This window comes from Budorcas taxicolor, chromosome 10, assembly GCF_023091745.1.
Source record: "Budorcas taxicolor isolate Tak-1 chromosome 10, Takin1.1, whole genome shotgun sequence".
In the NCBI taxonomy this organism is placed as follows: domain Eukaryota; kingdom Metazoa; phylum Chordata; class Mammalia; order Artiodactyla; family Bovidae; genus Budorcas; species Budorcas taxicolor.
In genome coordinates this window covers 84249102-84267014 of record NC_068919.1, presented here as the reverse complement: position 1 = coordinate 84267014, position 17913 = coordinate 84249102, and the positions used below count along the sequence as shown (strand labels likewise).

The 17913-nt window shown below is 38.2% G+C and overlaps 1 protein-coding gene across 3 annotated transcripts in view; it reads right to left on the bottom strand.

The window, feature by feature from the left end:
- Nucleotides 1–8453: 8453 nt before the first annotated feature.
- Nucleotides 8454–17913, bottom strand: part of YLPM1 (YLP motif containing 1) — a 62385-nt gene continuing 52925 nt past the window's right edge. For 2 of the 3 annotated variants that reach the window (XM_052646685.1, XM_052646686.1), the window contains 3 exons: nt 13887–14017; nt 9165–9347; nt 8454–8838 (listed from right to left, as the gene is read on the bottom strand). In XM_052646685.1, coding sequence (XP_052502645.1) covers nt 9201–9347; nt 13887–14017 — 278 coding nt within the window. In that variant the 3' untranslated portion in view covers nt 8454–8838; nt 9165–9200. Of the gene's footprint in view, nt 8839–9164; nt 9348–13886; nt 14018–17913 lie in introns of those variants that run through there. The other variant, XR_008199994.1, reaches the window with a different exon arrangement.

Here is a 17913-nt window from a genome sequence, read left to right as displayed (position 1 = left end):
GAGGTTGTTATTTCTTCCAGCAGTCTTGATTTCAGCTTGTGATTCATCTAGCCCAGCATTTCACCATGTACTGTGCATGTAATTTAAATAAGCAGGGTGACCATATATAGCCTTGTTGTACTCCTTTCCCAATTTGGAACCAATCTGTTGTTCCATGTCTGGTTCTTACTCTTGCTTCTTGACCCACATACAGGTTCTTCAGGAGACAAGTAAGGATCTGGTATTCACATCTTTTAAGAATTTTCCCGTTTGTTGTGACCCACACTGTCAAATACTAGGATAGTCAATGATGCAGAAGTAGACTTTTTTTGGAATTATCTTGCTTTTTCTATGATTCAACAGGTGTTGGCAATTTGATCTGTGGTTCCTCTGCCTTTTCTAAATCCAGCTTGTACATCTGGAAATTCTCAGTTCACATACTGTTGAAGCATAGTTTGAAGGATTTTGAGCATTACCTTGCTAGCATGTGAAATGAGCGCAATTGTCCAGTGGTTTGAACATTCTTTGGAACTGTTCTTCTTTGGGACTGGAATGAAAACTGACCTTTTCCAGTCCTGTGGCCACTGCTGTTTTCCAAATTTGTTGACAAATTGAGAGCAGCACTTTAACACCATCATCTTTAGGACCTGAAATAGCTCAGCTAGAATTCCATCACCTCCACTAGTTTTTTGCTCACAGTATTGCTTTCTAAGGCCCACTTGACTCCACATTCCAGGGTGTCTGGCTCTAGGTGAGTGACCACACCATCATGGTTATCTGGGTCATTAAGATGCACAGAAAATGGTTTGGAAAGCCACATTCCAAAATGATAACAGTAACTACTTCTAAGACTTTAAGGTGTTTGTTGCTCAATGGAGGGTTTTAGTATTATCTCTGATACACTTTTAAAAATAATGAGCTTATATTTTATGGCTGAAGAGAATTTCGAAAAGATAATGCCCCAAAACATACTTAAGAAATCAAATATATCAAAAGTATACCCACCTTGACACGGATAGGTGCCAAAGAAGCTGTAATGACACGCATCCTCTTTCCTCAGTGAAAATAGTAGAACGCAATGGAGAATTAAGAAAACATTCTGGTTCAAATTTGCATCCAAGTATGGCTGCTTAGCTGTTTCACTTAACCAAAGGGAATTCTTGCTGTCTTCTTTCTCTGGGACAGGAGTGTGTGCCCACTATTTAACTGTGCACACATAAGGTGCTTACCTGCATCTTGATAAATGGAGTCATTGGAAGGATGTTAGCCAAGGAAAGGGGCAATTCACATGCTTCCACGTCAAAGCAAGAAATGGATAAAAAGCAACCCACTGCAAATTCAGCATCAGTACATTATGTATGTGTTACCATCTGGCTCAAGGAAAACAGAACTGCTCACTCCAAAATATCCATCAAAAGGTGTTTGTCAAAAATATTTTTATGCCATCTATGTGATATAACTTCATGTTTCCTTTCCTATAGATATCTCCTTTAGTGTCAGGATTCACCACCCCTTATGGTGCATGTCCCAAAATGATGGCTGAAGGATGAGACTTCCAGAAGTGATGCATTTCGCATCTACTGTATCGTCCCCATGGTACTCTGAAAAGACTCCTTCACACAAAGATCCAGATTTCCACCTCACCTTCACCTGGCAACACTGGGTCTACCTTACTTCACGGCAACCATGGCTGGGGAAGAACTATCACAGCGAGACAGGGCAAGCACTCCGCAACATCCTGGGCCCCACATGCCTTACTGCCTCTTCAATACTAAGGCTGAGAGTCAGCTGCCCATATCACTCTGCTTCCATTGCTGGTTTTGTCCTAGTAGGGTTAGAAGAAAATACTTGTACTTACATTCCTACCAAATGTGGGAAAGCTAATGATACAGAATGTCAGATGCTTCAAGAAAAATGGGAAAGAGGATATTTTTCTAATATTTTGACAGGTCCAATAACAAAACAGTGTGTTTCTGATGAAAGAATAGAACTTAGCATGCCATTATAAAACTATTGGCCAATTCTCTCACTTATGGTATCTTCCTGTCCATAGTAGGCATTTGCATATCTGATGTCTGATTTATACAATACTTATGCATATGTCACCAACCAAGATACAGAGGCAGTGAAGAAGCAAACAAAAATTGGAGTTTTGTGAATTACATATATTTTTACTGATATGAATTAACTTCATATTTAAAATAAACCATGCTATCAATTCTAAATATGCTAACTGAAAAAAAACAAAAAATAAAAATAAATAAATATGCTTGCTGAGCACCAACTATACCTAACAAGTACTGCATATTCAGTGTTATAAGGATGAAGATGAACAAAACAGTTCTTACCCTCAAGGAGCTTGCATCTGCGAGTGGGAACGGATGGGGGAAATGGAATAGAGAGGTATATGAGTTACTCTCCTAGAAAGGCAAAGTAAGAGAAGATCACGGAACAAATATCAACAGAAGCAAAGCCCTAAGAGAGCTGGAGGGAGCAAGACAGGAAAGCTTCAGGAAGAAGGCGGCATGTGTGCTGGGCCTTAAGACAGTTACAATTTCTAAAAGATAAGATAAAAGGAGGCAGTAAACCAAGAAATTTTACGGAGTTTTGAGGGTAAGCCACATAACGCACCCGCCGTGTAGTGCGCATGTGGCAAGAGAAGTGGAAAAGGAAGCCCAAGAGGTAGTTTGGACGACGTTGTTGACAGACTTCATTGCCAAGCTGAATGCATCTGTCCTTAACAAGGCAGGTAATAGGGAACTTCTCAGTGAAGGAATAATACTTGTCATTGGAGCCAAAGCAAACAGGCTAGTTGCCTTATGTAAGCAATTATAAAGCACAGAAACATACTTACTCCTATAAGAAACAGACCAGGAAAACTAAGATTTAGCCTTCTCTTGCCATCAGTAACTGAGCAAGTCACTTCTCTTCTTTCAGCCTCAGAAACCTCATCTGTAAAATGAAGGAACTCGACAGGAATGAACTTTTAAGGCCTCTTCAACCTCTTATCTAAATATCAACAATTTCAACTTGGCAGCCTTCAAGTATGAAATGACAAGGTAGGTGGTGTGGGCTGAAGTGCTTACCAAAAAACCAAACAAGAAACAAAATTTTCCTGGTGCTAATATATTGAAGATCTCACATAAAAATCCAGTTTTCTCACTTCTCTGGAAATCCTAGGAAAATCTGGCAACACAAGACCCAAGTCCCCAGATGGCCACAGTCTGCTGTGGCCGAGCAGGTGTTGTGTATCCTCCAACAGGACCTACCTTGTTCTCCAGTTTGCCACAATCTCCACCCTCTGCCTCACACATCTGTTACCTGTCCGACTCTGAATGAGTGACCACTGCCATAGATAGGAGACATCCCCTCTATTTATTCACTCTACAGATAAATGAGCCATGTATTGAGCTAGATGCTGTAAAAGAAAAAAAAAAAAATTAGACATGCCAAGAAGTAGGAACTCACTGTCAGAAACAATAGATCTGAGAGTGGGATTTCAAGTCATAGTGGAAGAAATTATTTTCATTCTTTAAATATCATAGGAAAGGGAGCTATAATCTACATCAGTACTGTCAAACCTAAGAATGTGAATATCTGGCAGAAAATTCAAACTTGGTTATAGGAGTCAAAGTCAAGTCTCATCAACTACAAAGTAAACCATTAAGTCTATGGATCTTCTTAGTATCACAAGTGCAACTTCCTGCTGGCAGGCCGAGGGCTGTCCATAACTCAGTCCTGAGGATGCTCCCTGACTGCAGTCTGATGTGAAGGCAATAGAGCCTGAGAACTGAGTTCAGATCAGCCATGGAGATGCAGAAGAATAAATACCTAGGTGAGAAAAGAGTGAACTAAGGTCTAAACTCTGTTATGTGTGGACCAGGAACCCATCTGACTCTGGCCACTCTAAGCCCTCAAAGACCCACTGGGGTTCTTTACTCTGTCAGAATTCTATACTGCAGGATTTTCCAGGAAACAGGATTTGCCTTTTTCATTTCGTTACTGTCACTTCCCTTGACAGTTCATCACTGTGATGTGCTGTGCTGGCTCTTAAGCGCCTGTCACCCTCAAGGATGCCTATGTAACTGATGCCGTAACTAGTGCTCTTTCATTGCTAGAAGTCAGGCAAGTACAGGAGTGGTGTAATGGTAACAGTGTATACAAGTCACAATTTATAACAGCAAAAGACAGCTTAAATATCCATCAACAGAGACCTGGTGAGCTACATTATGATAAAGACATAAAACATTCTATGGCTATAAAAGAGAATGGGATGGAATGCTATCAATTCCACCCATTAATAGCATTTATGAATGCTAGCAATAAACAGAACAAACTACTGATAACACATATAACAACCTGGATAAACATCAAGGGAATTACAGGAAGTGAAAAAGGCCAAAAAAAACAATCCCCAAAGGTTACCTACTATATGATTTCATTTATAGAACATTCTTTAAATGATAAAATTATAGAAATGGAGAACAGATTAGTGGTTGCCTAGGGTCAGAGGCGGCGGCAGGAGTCGGAGAAAGACGGGGGTCGATACACAAACCTACACATGTGATAAAACTGTATAGAGACAGATCCATACAATACATACATATTCTGTGCCATTTACCTGTAAAGAACAGAAATACAGGTAAATTTCTAAAAACTGTCAGTGAAGCTCCTTATAATTAGAAGGTACCTTTGGAAGATTGAGGAGGAGGGAAGAGAAGAGAGGGAGAAGGGGGAGGGGAGAGCAGGAGCCGGATGAGGATGGGACTGTCCCATGTGACCAGAAGCCCTCCTGGACACTGTAACAGACACAGCGCGGCAGCATGGGCAGCACCCCACCACTTGGGTAAAGCAAAATTAACTGCTTATCCACAGAACTTTTCTGAAAGGACACAAAAGAAAGTCAACATCGGTTGTCTCTGTCGACAGGATAGTGGGAGGCTGAGGACGGGGATGGAAAGATGATATTAAACCGTCCGAATTTTATACCATGACTGTATTACTTATTCATAAAAATTACTATTTTCTTTTTGAATATGTGACAAGGAAAATCAATGCTTTAGCGCCTTCACCTTTGTTCACACGTGTGGTCTGGCAACAGCTTTCCATTAGTACTCATCCCTTCTTGGGTTGGAAAGATCCCCTGGAGAAGGAAAAGGCTACCCACTCCAGTACTCTGGCCTGGAGAATTCCATGGGGTCGCGGAAAGTCGGTCACAACTGATGGACTTACACTTTCACTTTCCTCCTGGGTACTTACTAATTAATTAGCCTTTGCACCTCAGTGATTCCTTTAAGCAAACCTCCATACTGGTTTTGAAGATCAGTTTCAGTGGTTACCTGAAAATGCTTCTAAATTATTACTCTTCTAACCTACACTCACTGCACTATTTCATATGGCCTAGCTCAGTTATGGTAGCTAACTATAAAAGGTGACAATTATCTTCAAGCCAAGTGAAAAGTTTTAATTTTAAAAGCACATATGAAAGAACAAGTCAAAAAAATAATGATGGTGGCCAGTTACCAATTTTTGAGCTTGGTGCTGTGCCAAACAGTTTTATAAGTGTTATCTAGTTTGCTCCTCACAGAAACCTTTGATAAGTGAGTTTCGTTGATTTTTACTTTCTAACTTGATTAAGTAAATAACTTAAGATCATACAGCTTTCAAGAAAGGAACCTGAATGTGTATTAGGACCAGTCAAGGCTAGAAATGAGGAATCATTTTTCTCTAGCCTAGGAAAATTCATCTCAGTTTTGGTAACTTTGAATTCTAAAATCCAGTCTGAAACATCTGAATGGTCTCTTTACACCTGACAACCTGCTGCTTTTACAGTCCTAGTAGTAAGCTGACTCCAGATGACTATTAGTACCAAAATATCTGCACCTTGCGTAGCTAGCAAATAAAGTACTTTACAAAAGAAGTGGAGGTGCCTTCAAAGAAATAAATTTTTAGTCACTCCAATTCAGAATGTAATACTTAGTCTCCAAATGAAAGGGAGCTTACTTTGATCTGGTCAATCAACAATCAGGATTTTCACAAGGGACATGAACCCAGTCAGTAAATTTAAGATCCAGCCAGCAAATTTAAGATTTTATCTTTATCCAAAAGAAAAAACCTTCTGAATTAACCATTGACATCTTAACCAAATACAAACTTCTAGAAAATTATGTGAATCCAATAAGTGTCAACAAGCAGACTACCCAACAGCTTTCAGTTTCTGTAATCAGTCACAACATATTTTGAACATGCCAGCTTAACCCTAAATAAACAATTCCCCAATAGAAAGATTTCTGCATCTTATCCATGTTACTTGCACAGGGAGTTTACAGGTAGAATTCAACTGCTGCAGAAAGAGGTTTTACATTTAGTTTAAAAGATCTGAAACATTAAAAGATAACTGGAACTTTTCCAACATCAGACTATTTTGTATTAAGGCAAGCACCAATTTTAAATAAACTTAATATGCTTAAAATAAAAAATAAAAAAAACATACCAAGCAGCTTTCTAAGCATGTTCGTAAAATGCTAGCAAATAAATGCAACCAAAGTTCAGTCCTTTGTATTCCAAGGGCATCTTTTAATAAACTTAGAATATTTGTGTTCTAAGGTAACTTGTGCTCACACCCAAATTTCTCCAACATAGTCCTGATCTTTCTCTTCTATTCTGCTTCAAGTGATAAAGTAAATTTAAGAATTTCTTACCAGTTCTGTATCAGACTAGACGTTCCTCAAACGTCAACAGACTAATACTTGCTTTTTGGTGCCTGATCTTTCTCTTATTAATCCCATTCACTGGGTTATATTATACCAATTTCCTAAAGCAGGAAACATTCTATGTTAAACACCTAACAGTAATATTAATCAGTATCTTTTGAAAATCAGCAGAGGCTATTTCTGACCCTGTTTACTTTTCCCTACCACCCCTTGGAGTAAGATCGCAGACACAAAGCCATGGCTGCAAGGCAAAAACATGACAGATTTAAAGTGATTCGTGAGTGATTACCACTTCTCATTTCACTGGCATTCTGAATGCTGTTAGAACATAAAAAGGTTAAGAAATTGAAGGAAAGCATCTTCTATAAGAATATATATATACCTACCTCCTGACCTAAAGAGCACATTCTAGAAATTTTGTTTTTGCTGAAAACAGACATTTGGTAGATTCAATAATTAGTAAGTTGGTCTTTGTATAAACAATAGTTCTGTTGACCATCTTGTGACGTACCTTCACTCAACATAATAAAGGTGGCTGAGAAAGATCACTACATAGAAATGTTCCGTCGGCCACTAAGCAACCAAAGTAGTTACTCAAATACTACAAACACCAGAAGTTACTTAATGTAGCAAATTATACATTCAATATTGACTTGTTAATAACATAAAGCCTCTTACGTTAAACATTCAAAATTGTAGGAAAGATTAAAATGTATAGAGATTCATCAGAATTTCCCACTAGTCTTCAGTGCTTTGAAGTTCTTGAACCCAAAATAATACTATTAATATTTGAATGGCAATATTATCTCTATTCACACAACATTTAATGTAGGTAATAAAACTAAAAGGTTTTTTGGTTTTTTAGACAAAGGTAAACATTTCAAAATATTCAAGCCTTCTGTAAACAAACTTGCAGCTTACTGAGTTAGATTACATAGTGGAAATGATGCTTGAGAAAGAAGTCTCTTCTTAGTCTTCTCTCATGCTGGAAACGAATTTTTTTTTCCTTTGCAGAATGAAAAAGGGAAAGGAGCTCCTTTTCCGTTTTTAAACAGGAACGATACTTGGGTTTTAGCTCTATGTAATTTCTAAGCTCCACCTGGTACCATTCACAAGAGATAAAATTTTAAGCAGAAGGCCATGCTTTCCAATAATGAGCTATCTGGCAAGAACCTGAAAACTTGACAGACTTAAAGGCTGCCTGCCAGAGCGCTCTACATTGCTATATTCCTGCCCTGCAATCTTGACTTAAAAAACCCAACAATTCAAGTTCAGCAGTCAGGCAACAAGCTCCAAAGCTTCATAGAGTACATCAGTTTTGTCCACTCAGGAGTCAAAGTCAGATTAGAGAAAAATCAAAACATTAGAGAACATGAAGGGAGAAAGAAAGAAGAGGAAGGAAAAGAAAATAGGGAAGAGCAAAGAAAGGATCAAAAAAAAAACCCAACACAACAATAAAACATCATGATACAGAACAGATGTGCTCCAGGGAACAGCTAAATATTTGAAATTGTCTCTATTAGTCTTCAAGACACAAAGACAGGAAAAGAAATCAGCTATAAAACAAAGATAAGTGTTGTGAACATTGCTGAGCCTTGTGTTTACAACATGCGTTATGGAATCATAGATGCGAACGAGGTTTTAAAGATGTTCAACTAGCATGTAATCAGAACACACCGTATTAAAAAAGCAATAAAAATAAAATTAAGAAAACAAGAGAAAGGGGCTCATGCTGTATAGCCCATGAATCTCATGGCTTTATCATGAAAGTTTATTTTTTTTTAATCCTAGTACAATCAGCTACCAGTTACATACAGTAAAAAACAGAAACAGCCACAAAGCAATGATGATAGAGATAGTCTGTGACAACTGTACAGAGGAGGAAACATTGTCTGTTGGAGTCCTCCAGCACATCTCCACCTGGCTTCAGCAGTTACGCTATCACTCCCTCCCTCCCCAAAGCAGTTAAAAAGAAAAATTAATGTCTTGTTCAAGTAGAGCAAGACTCTAATACCTCTTGGGGGCACTGGAGAACTTTAAAAAACTAAAGCAGTAGAAACAAAACAAAAACTGAAACGTGGAAGCAAGGGGACACACAACGAAGCTCCACAAGGCCGTGGCTTCAGATCACCTCAAAGCGAACCACCTGCAAAGAAAAGAAAAGGCCGTCACGGCAGGAAGGAGCAGACAGAAAATTCAGCAGCCCTCAGCCTCTCATGCCACTCCTTCCCGAATCTACAGAATTCAAGCTTATCCTAAGTCTTAAATTTTTATAAGTAAGCCAGGTTGCAGAAAATTGCTTCCTTTTCTCATACCCTGTACTATAAATGCTGGCAACTGGCACATACTTACTCTTAGAACCAGAAAATAATATAGGAAGAGAAGCATTTTTAGCAAAGCATGCTGTCTTCTTTATCTCAAACTCTTCAAAACAACACACAGTAGGCTATTTATATGACCGTGTACCCTTACCTTAGGGGAGTAATGACTCCATTCAAAAACTAAGTTTCATATATATTTGGTTCGATTGAGGGCTTTTTCAGCCAGGTGACCACTTTCATCTGTGATCTTCTCCCAATCAGTCTGTCCGACCACAAAACCTATGGCCCTTTTCCTATCTGCATCCTTCTTTTCTTCCAGGTCTGCCCATCTCACCTAAAAAGAACACAGTGTTAGGCTGGGCTTTAGAAGAAAATAAATATGCAAAGAGTCTCTTAGCTTTCTGAATAGTTTAACGGGCAGGATAACTAATTTGAGGCCAGGGGTTTAAAAAATTAGAAGTTAACTGGAGAACTGAAGACAGTCATACATCTTAAGTTACAGAAAGAAAACTTTAGTCAATCATAAGTCCTAGCCACACCAGCTCCTGAACAGTTCAGCCCTGTCCCCTCCACCTCCTATCACCCCTTTTCTGCTCACCAGCCTCATTTTTTACCTGAAGTAAAGAATAAAGCACTAACTTCTGCCTAGTCTTCCTACTTTCATTCTCACTTCCTCTGGTCCACTCTGCCACAACTTTAAATCCTTGCCCAACCTACAGAATAAAATCCAAGCGCACAGGTCCCTCTGGATCTGGCCCTGTCCTCCTGCAGCATCTCTGGGCAGTACCTATGACACTTTACAGATGTGTGTTCAGTCGCTATCTGTGTCTGACTCTTTGCAACCCTATGGACTGTAGCCCACCAGTTACAAAAGTACTTTCAGCTCTCAGAGCACACTGGGTCATTCCCACCTCTGTAACCCTACATAAACTAGACTCTCTTCCTGAAAACGTCTTTGCTCTAACCTGATCCGCCTAGCATTAACCCTGCTTTATCCCTCTTGTCCTTTGCCAATCAAATAATCATTGATTCCCTGGAGTTACTTCCAGATTTGACATGTCTAGTTTTGAACTTTCACATTATATTGCAATTATCTGCTGACAGATCTCCCTTCCCTAACAGACCATAAACATCCTAGATCAAAGACTGAGTCTCATCTCCACATAATGAAAGTTTTTGAAATTTATTCTTAGAAAACAGGGAGCTGGTATCATTACTTTTACTGATGAGATCAAGAGACCAAGAGACAGACTCAGTTGATATCATTAATGGCAAGATTATCCCTACAAATATATGAATCGGGGACATTTTCTATTGGTATTCTGATATTTTTAAAATATGGATTTGTATGTATTACAGTAATAATTTTAAAAATATAAGCAGATTTAACCTGTAAAAGATAAAATACTTATAACTGTGCTTTGCAGTTGCCGAGAACCAAAGTCTGCAGAGACTGTATTTTAAATATGGCTTATGATCTGTTGTGATTGTGATCTATAACAAAGAGAGGGAACCAGAGCACGTTCATCCACGCTGTACCTCGAAATGTGTAACTGCTCTGAGAAATAAAATGACCTTCCCTATTATTGTCTATAGGAATGGTAATCAAAGGACTGGCTTCTTTTTCATTTCTTCCCCTGATAACTGCTTTTATCAACCACTTGGCTAAAGATAATACACACAGTTAACAGCTATGGGGGAAATCTGATAACACCTGATTCTTATAATGTGGCTATCTGAATACCAAGATCTTTGGGCTTTCTGCCCATTAATGCTGATGTATTTATTCTGATAAATTTATGCACCCTCTCTTCAGTTCTCCTTGGGATCAAGGGTACACATTTTAGCAAAAGATGACTATGGTTAAGGGGGATGAAGAATGGAGGGATGGACAGACAGATGAACTGTGGCCATCGAACAAAGAGACAGACTGAAGACAGCCCACATCCTTAGCACAGAGGAAAACACACCAATCAGTGCTTTACATCTGAAGTTTAAACTCTAAGTCTTTAAAACTCAGATAAAATAAAGAATATGGAATTAGGAAGAAAAGTAGCTATTTTTTTAAAAAGCAATATGTTTCAGCACAAATGCCCCAAATTTTAAAGCTGAAATGAAAATATAAGAGGCCGCAGTTGCACAGACCTGCCATACAGACATACAATTCTGTGAAAGGAATGAAATGATTACAAAAAAATGTAAGGAGCAGAATAATGACTTGCAACTAGAAATGGCTTTGGAAATGTCAAGTGTGCCTCCTAACCTTCCTAGAGAGGTACTTTTATTGACATTTATAATCTCAATTTTCTGCCATTTACCTTAGCTGTTAAGGGGGGGAAAAAAAAGGTATAATAAAGAAAACTCTTGACCAATACTCAGAAGTTTATGTGTGTACATTTTAGCCACTGTCACAAAAAATCTCTCTAAAACGTTTGAGTGCTCAAACAAAACTAGGGAAATATTCACTTTTCTACAGTTATCAAAGAAACACAAATTAAAGTTATTTTATACAAAACTAAGCAAGTGGAAAAGAAATTTTTTTAATTATATTTTAAATCCTAGCCATGTTGTTAAAACTCTAGTATGATCAATTCTACAGAACTACCTTTGTGTTTCGGTGTAAATTAATCCCAGGAATCTACCCAATATTTATAAAAAGCTGGATTATAGAAATTAAACAATGCCAGGAAAGGAATGAGTAATGAGTCCTGCATTCCATGCTACCTGCAGGATTTCCTTGTGCTCAGAAGTTGATTTTGGAAAATGGCTTGAATGTTAAAAACAATTTGAAATGAAGAAGGAAGGCAGGGAGAGGAGTGAAAAGAGGAGCCACTTAATGAACTAGGATGTGTACAGCTCACGCTTCTGTCCACTCAGCTTACAGAGTAAATTATATGAGATTACACACTCCCTACTGAAGAGAGTAATAGTTACCTAACTAAAAATACACTAGAGAAAAATATTTCTCACTTGAGATTATTCACTGTTACACCAAATTATTATTCCCAAGAAAGAGCTATTTCTGCTTCTGTTGCCCCAACCTTAAAACTGCAATAAGAGGTATTAAGACACGTAGTCCCTGGGTAGAGCTGGGCCACCCAGACACAGAAGGCCACTAATTAGGTCTCAAGACACACAAACAAGGGCAGGCCCAGGGACTGTCTGCACTATTTGAAACCTGGAGTCCCCTGTAATGGTATTCACTGTAATGAAATGCATTTTTCATCCTCTTACAATAAACATCCTTTTACTATTCAAGTACTGAGGGAATTCATAAAAAAAGAAATGATATGTAAAGATAAAGAAATGATAACTTCATTCTTACTTGGCGAAATGCAAAACAAGATACCATTTTTCACCTATCAGATTGTCAAGTTAAAAAGTTCAGTAACAGCACTGCTGGTGCAAGTGTGAAAAAAACAGGCATTTATTTCCATGCGGGTGTATAAATAGGTGCAACCTTTTTGGAAAACAATCTCATAATAGCTTTCAGAATGATACATCATATTCTATGGGTTTGCAGCTTTAAGGCTAAAAATACACCCTAGAGATACACTGTCAAAAGGCTGCCAAGACAAACGTATGCAACTTACACTACAGTATTACATTAGCAATAAAACGAAAACAGCATAAGCATCCACTGATAAGGAAATGGATAAATAACTGATTATTCAACCAAATGATGGTACACTAGGCAGCCATTTAAAAAGAAGGGTAAGGAATTCCCTGGCAGTCCAGCAGTTAGGACTCAGCACTTTCACTGCCAAGGGCCCAGGTTTCAATCCCTGGTCAGGAAACTGCTGTGCGGTACAGCCAAAAATAAAATAAATTAAAAAGAATGGGAGGTCGGTATATACTTAAAAGAAAGAAAGATCAAGACAGATTAGCTGGAAAAGCTTTATGTGGCTCATGTACAATATTACACCTCTTACTTTATTGTGTTTTAAAGGATACATACAAATATCACTTTTATTGAATTTGCCATCTGTGTGGAAGACCTATTCAACATCTTGGCTTCATTATTTTGCTCTCTATCGTAGCTAAGCTTCTTCAGAAACTTATCTACATTTGCTGTTCTGCACTTCCTCATTTCCTATTCTTCAAATCTGCTCGAAATTGGCTTCTCCCCTCAACTCTCTAAGAAAGCTTGACTTTTTTTTTTGACCAAACATCAACAATCACCATGTTGCCAAATTCAATGGTTGAGTTCTCTTTTCTCAGTTTACCTGTCTTCTCTGCATCATTTAACAATGGACTATTCTTTCCTTCTTAAAACAGTTACCTCTGTCTGAACTTCTAAATTTTGGAGTCCCGAGTCCTGTTACCACTTCTAACTTCACTGGCACCTCACTGAACTTCTGAGTTTTCACTCTCAAACTTATATGTCTCCCCCACTTTACACTAAGTCAGTAAATGGCACCACATACATGGAATGCTTATAGCCAGAATCCTGAAAAGCCACCATTGATCCCATCCATCCGGACCCTCTACATCTGATCCATTAAGAAGTCCCACAGATTCTCTTCAATACTCTACTTCACACCTGACTCTCTTGCTCCATGACAAAATGGCACAAGCAGCCATTCCAAACTCCTTTAAGGTTGATAGCGTGCTAACCACGTGAGGCTCTGTTCTCCATTATTTAAGTTATTTGTACATTTTGATTGGATAATTTGTAAGGTCTCTTTTGCAAATGTGTAATATGATGCTGCTGCTGCTGCTGCTGCTAAGTCACTTAAGTCATGTCCGACTCTGGTGCAGTATAAACCAAACCACTTTAAAAAATAGCATTCATATTTATCTGACTTTAACTTTCTAAAACCAGATGTCTACCCGGGCCTTTAACTGTTGGTGATCACTCACGGTCTCTTACCCTCTTCTTCCCAGGCTCAGAAGCACGAGTGTCATAATCATCAGGGAGCTGAAGATAGTCCTCCATTCTGCTGGCAATAGCCTCCCAGTCACGCTTCCTTTTTGTGCCAGTTCTCAAGCCATCCAGCTTGTCTGAGGGACAAACACAGAGCCGCAGCATTAAGGAGGAGTGTGGGTTTGCACACGACACACACACAAGGGCAAAGAAGGCTGCAACACCGCCGGAGGGCGCATCCGCCTTTCTGAGGGCAGCACCATTTGCAGATCCAAACTCTCTTCTTGGCTGAGATAGTATCAAGTTCTGTGCAATTTCCACTCTTTATCTGGTGTTCATACCGGCAGCCTTTACATTACTATGCTGGTTTAAGTAACAAATACGGGCAGAGCAAGAGAAGACACTTGTTTACTGGCCTCCTTATCCTCCCCATCCACCTAAAATCACACTTCAGCTCTTATGTTCTGATGAAAAGCAATGGTGAGTTCTTCCAAAAGCAATTTCTTCCATTCTTTTTTGTTTTTGTTTAACACAACATTAACACCACCCATTCGATCTGCAATCATGTGTGATATCGTGTTATATGAAAAACAGGTGTACAAGAACTTAATGAGCCAAGCTAATGTTTGGGAAAGTTTTAGATGAACAGTTTCTTGGGATTTTGACCACTGTGACAGGATTTGCCGTAAGTTAATGTTTACAGATAAGTCGATCATACAAATCACCACTTTCTTCGGTTATACTTTAAAGTGCTGCTGACTATTCTGAAGCTGAGGGCTAGTCAGCCAAAGTGGCTGGATCTGAATTTTTTTCTGAATCCTCAATCTGAGAGGCTTTCCAAAGGTCCCAAACGTTAATCAATTAAATTAACAGGGAGTGCTGATTCAGAAATTATGAGATATGAGTTTAGGTGTCTTCAAGAACACACGATGGAAATGTGTATAGTCTTTTTTTATTGGTTGTTAGTTGTGATCTTGAATTCTACATGTGAAATATTATGAGTTATATATATATATACACACACACACATATATGTACATATATATATTTATAAAAGCTACACTGAAGCACTAAACTTTTGGATCATCTACAGTTATAAAACCACACTATTATTAAGTAGCTCAATAAAGGAAAACCTACACACTTCAGAAACATACAATAACCACACTCCATTTAACTCCATAAATGGTGAAAAGTATATATAATAGAAACCTTTTAGGCATCAAGGCAGACAGAACGTGAAAGAAAAGTACAATGCAAGCAGGAGGCAAGGTGAGTTTATGCTTCAAATGTAAAAGTTACACACACAACTAATTGTGCATACCATACAGATCTCAAAAACCAGTTAGATTTTGCATACTTGTCAAAGCTTTTATTTCCTAAGCCCCACCCCCATAAAAGCAATATTATTGAAAAATCAGCAAGGCAAACTACAACACTTTACAAAACTCAAGAAATTTTTATCATATCACTTTGGCAAATTTTTAACATGGATGAGTGCAACAGAAACAGTCTTCTAACCTCCTCTGTAAATCACATGCCGTACCAAGGGGCTCTAACCTATATGTGCAGGACAGGCCATATTACACAAGATCTTACAGGTGACACCTTGATTGCACAGGGACATAGAATATGGTATTAGAAAAACCAACGAAGCCCCACAAATAGTAAAACTGTTCTCAGTTGAATAGTGTAAAGTATCAGCCGCTCCAACACACTTATTGAATAAACGTCAAAGGATTTCCAAACTTAGTAAGATCAACTTCGACATTAACATACTTCAAAGGAAAATTTCATATTTCAATTCCAAGAATAGAACATGGTCAGGCAGCAATTACAGAAGGACAGTGTGAAAACTACAAGAACTCTTCCTCATACACTGGGTGTATGACAGGAGTTACACACCAGGAGTTTCACATTTGCAACATGGAAGTTCAGAAGCATATGTATTTCTAGTCTGAACACCCTTGTTTGTAATGTTTAATTTGAAATTTTATTGTGCACAAGTTTAAAGTTTCCTTCTTGGAGCTGAAGAAAGGTTCATACCTCCTCCACATGGCATCCTGGAAACTCAAACACACAGATGTATGGCATAAGATGAAGGAAGAGGAATCTGGGGGTATTTGTTAGTTACAGAAGACGACTGGTATCCAATACACTCATACTAATGATTTTCAGAGGTTTGAATTTCAAAAGATGAAGTTTGAAGATGAAGATGAAAGTTTAAATATCCAACTCTGCAGGTCACAGAATTTTACCATATCTTCAAAACAGTATATTATATATAGCACAACAGAAAAAATTTTTTAGATACATCTATGTTTTCTAAACATAAATGATATTTCTGAAAATTTGCTCATGATGAACACACAAGGGTTACATGTCTATACAAAATAATAATTACATTCCAACTGGGAAGAGATGAAACTGCCTGACATATAGAAGGCCAGTATACAGTAACTGCCTGACATGTAGAAGGCCACTACACAGTAACTGCCTGACATGTAGAAGGCCAGTACACAGTAACTCATAAACAGAGACAAATGACACTGAGATGAGAAAAGCAAAAGTAAGCTATATGAAGAAACCTAAATTAGGATGACAGCAGTCTCAAGTATACTTTTGGTTTTTCACTGTTTGAGAAACCAAAATCATGTCAGTGGAATTTAAGCAGCTTGAATGCTGAATCCTAGCATTTGATGTGGCATCTAACACCCACCCTTGCCTTAGGGTGCTCGTGTCCCAGCTGGAAAAGAAGCAAAGTGCTACTGAGAGTGGGTCACAGACAGTCCTCAACAACTCCATGACAGCCAAGCCCGATGCAACTCAGGCTAGTTGTGAATTTTCCTAAAATTACACTGCTTCTACTTTAACACACACACACACAGGCTGAACTGAATACTATACTTAATGAACACAGATCAAGACTCAACATTAAGATTTAACAGTTGCTTGAAAGATTACAAGTGAATATTTTCTCATTGGCCAATTCATCTGTAAGTCAAAATTTCTCAGTTACAGATTCAGCTTGTCTAGCTCAATACATGCCACCACTAAAGCTCAATATGTGTCCACCCAGCATAATCATGTTACCAAGAGATATTTAAGAAATGTTGGTAAAATAAAGTTGTACCTGGTAGTCAAATCTATTGAATTTGTTACGATAAGGAAGGTGACATAAAAGAACAGAGGCCCGTGCTTTAGGCTCTTCTTCTCAATTGGCTCCGTGGACCAATATCAAAGAAATACTTTCAGGAAGGCTCATACTCCTTCCTCGACAGATGATTTAGCTCTCAAGATAACAAGGTGGTGCAAGAGGCGAGTCATTATATGGAACATCACTGTCACAAAAACAAACCCAGCTGCAACCATTTAAGAACTTACTTCCTAGATTCATTACTCGATCTTCAGTGCCTTTAACTGAAATGGTTTATTTAACAGCTCCATTTCTGGCATTGCCTTTAAAATGGACTGCATCTGTGGGACTTCTCTGGCAGTCCAGTGGTTGGGATTGGGCCTCCCAATACAGGCAGTGCAGATTTGATCCCTAGTCAGGAGGCTAAGATCTCACACGCCTCACAGCCAAAAAAAAAAAAAAGAAAAGCCTAAAACGGACTGAATTTGTATTAAATGTATTTTCTGAGAAGCAAATAGCAGACAGGCCAGAATTTTTTCTGGAAAGTGATATCAAGATTAATGTCATATTATCTTGGATAATCATCGTAACTAAATTACATTTTCCTTTCTCTTTAGGTATTAGAAAGCAAAGTAAGAAGTTGAAGTTAAAAAAAGCATTATCCTAGATAATATATTACAAAGGCCTCTTAAAGATTATACGCTTAGCTAAAATATTGTATAATTCCCATATCTCTTTAATTACCATTTCTCTTTGCCCCAAAAGATAATCACTACTTAGAAAAGCAAGAAAGAGGAAAACGGTTTTACAGTCTTATAGGTTATTCTATAAGTATAGAACTTCAGATTTAAACTAATGTTAAATAAACATATTTACAGCATTATTATTTAAAACTAA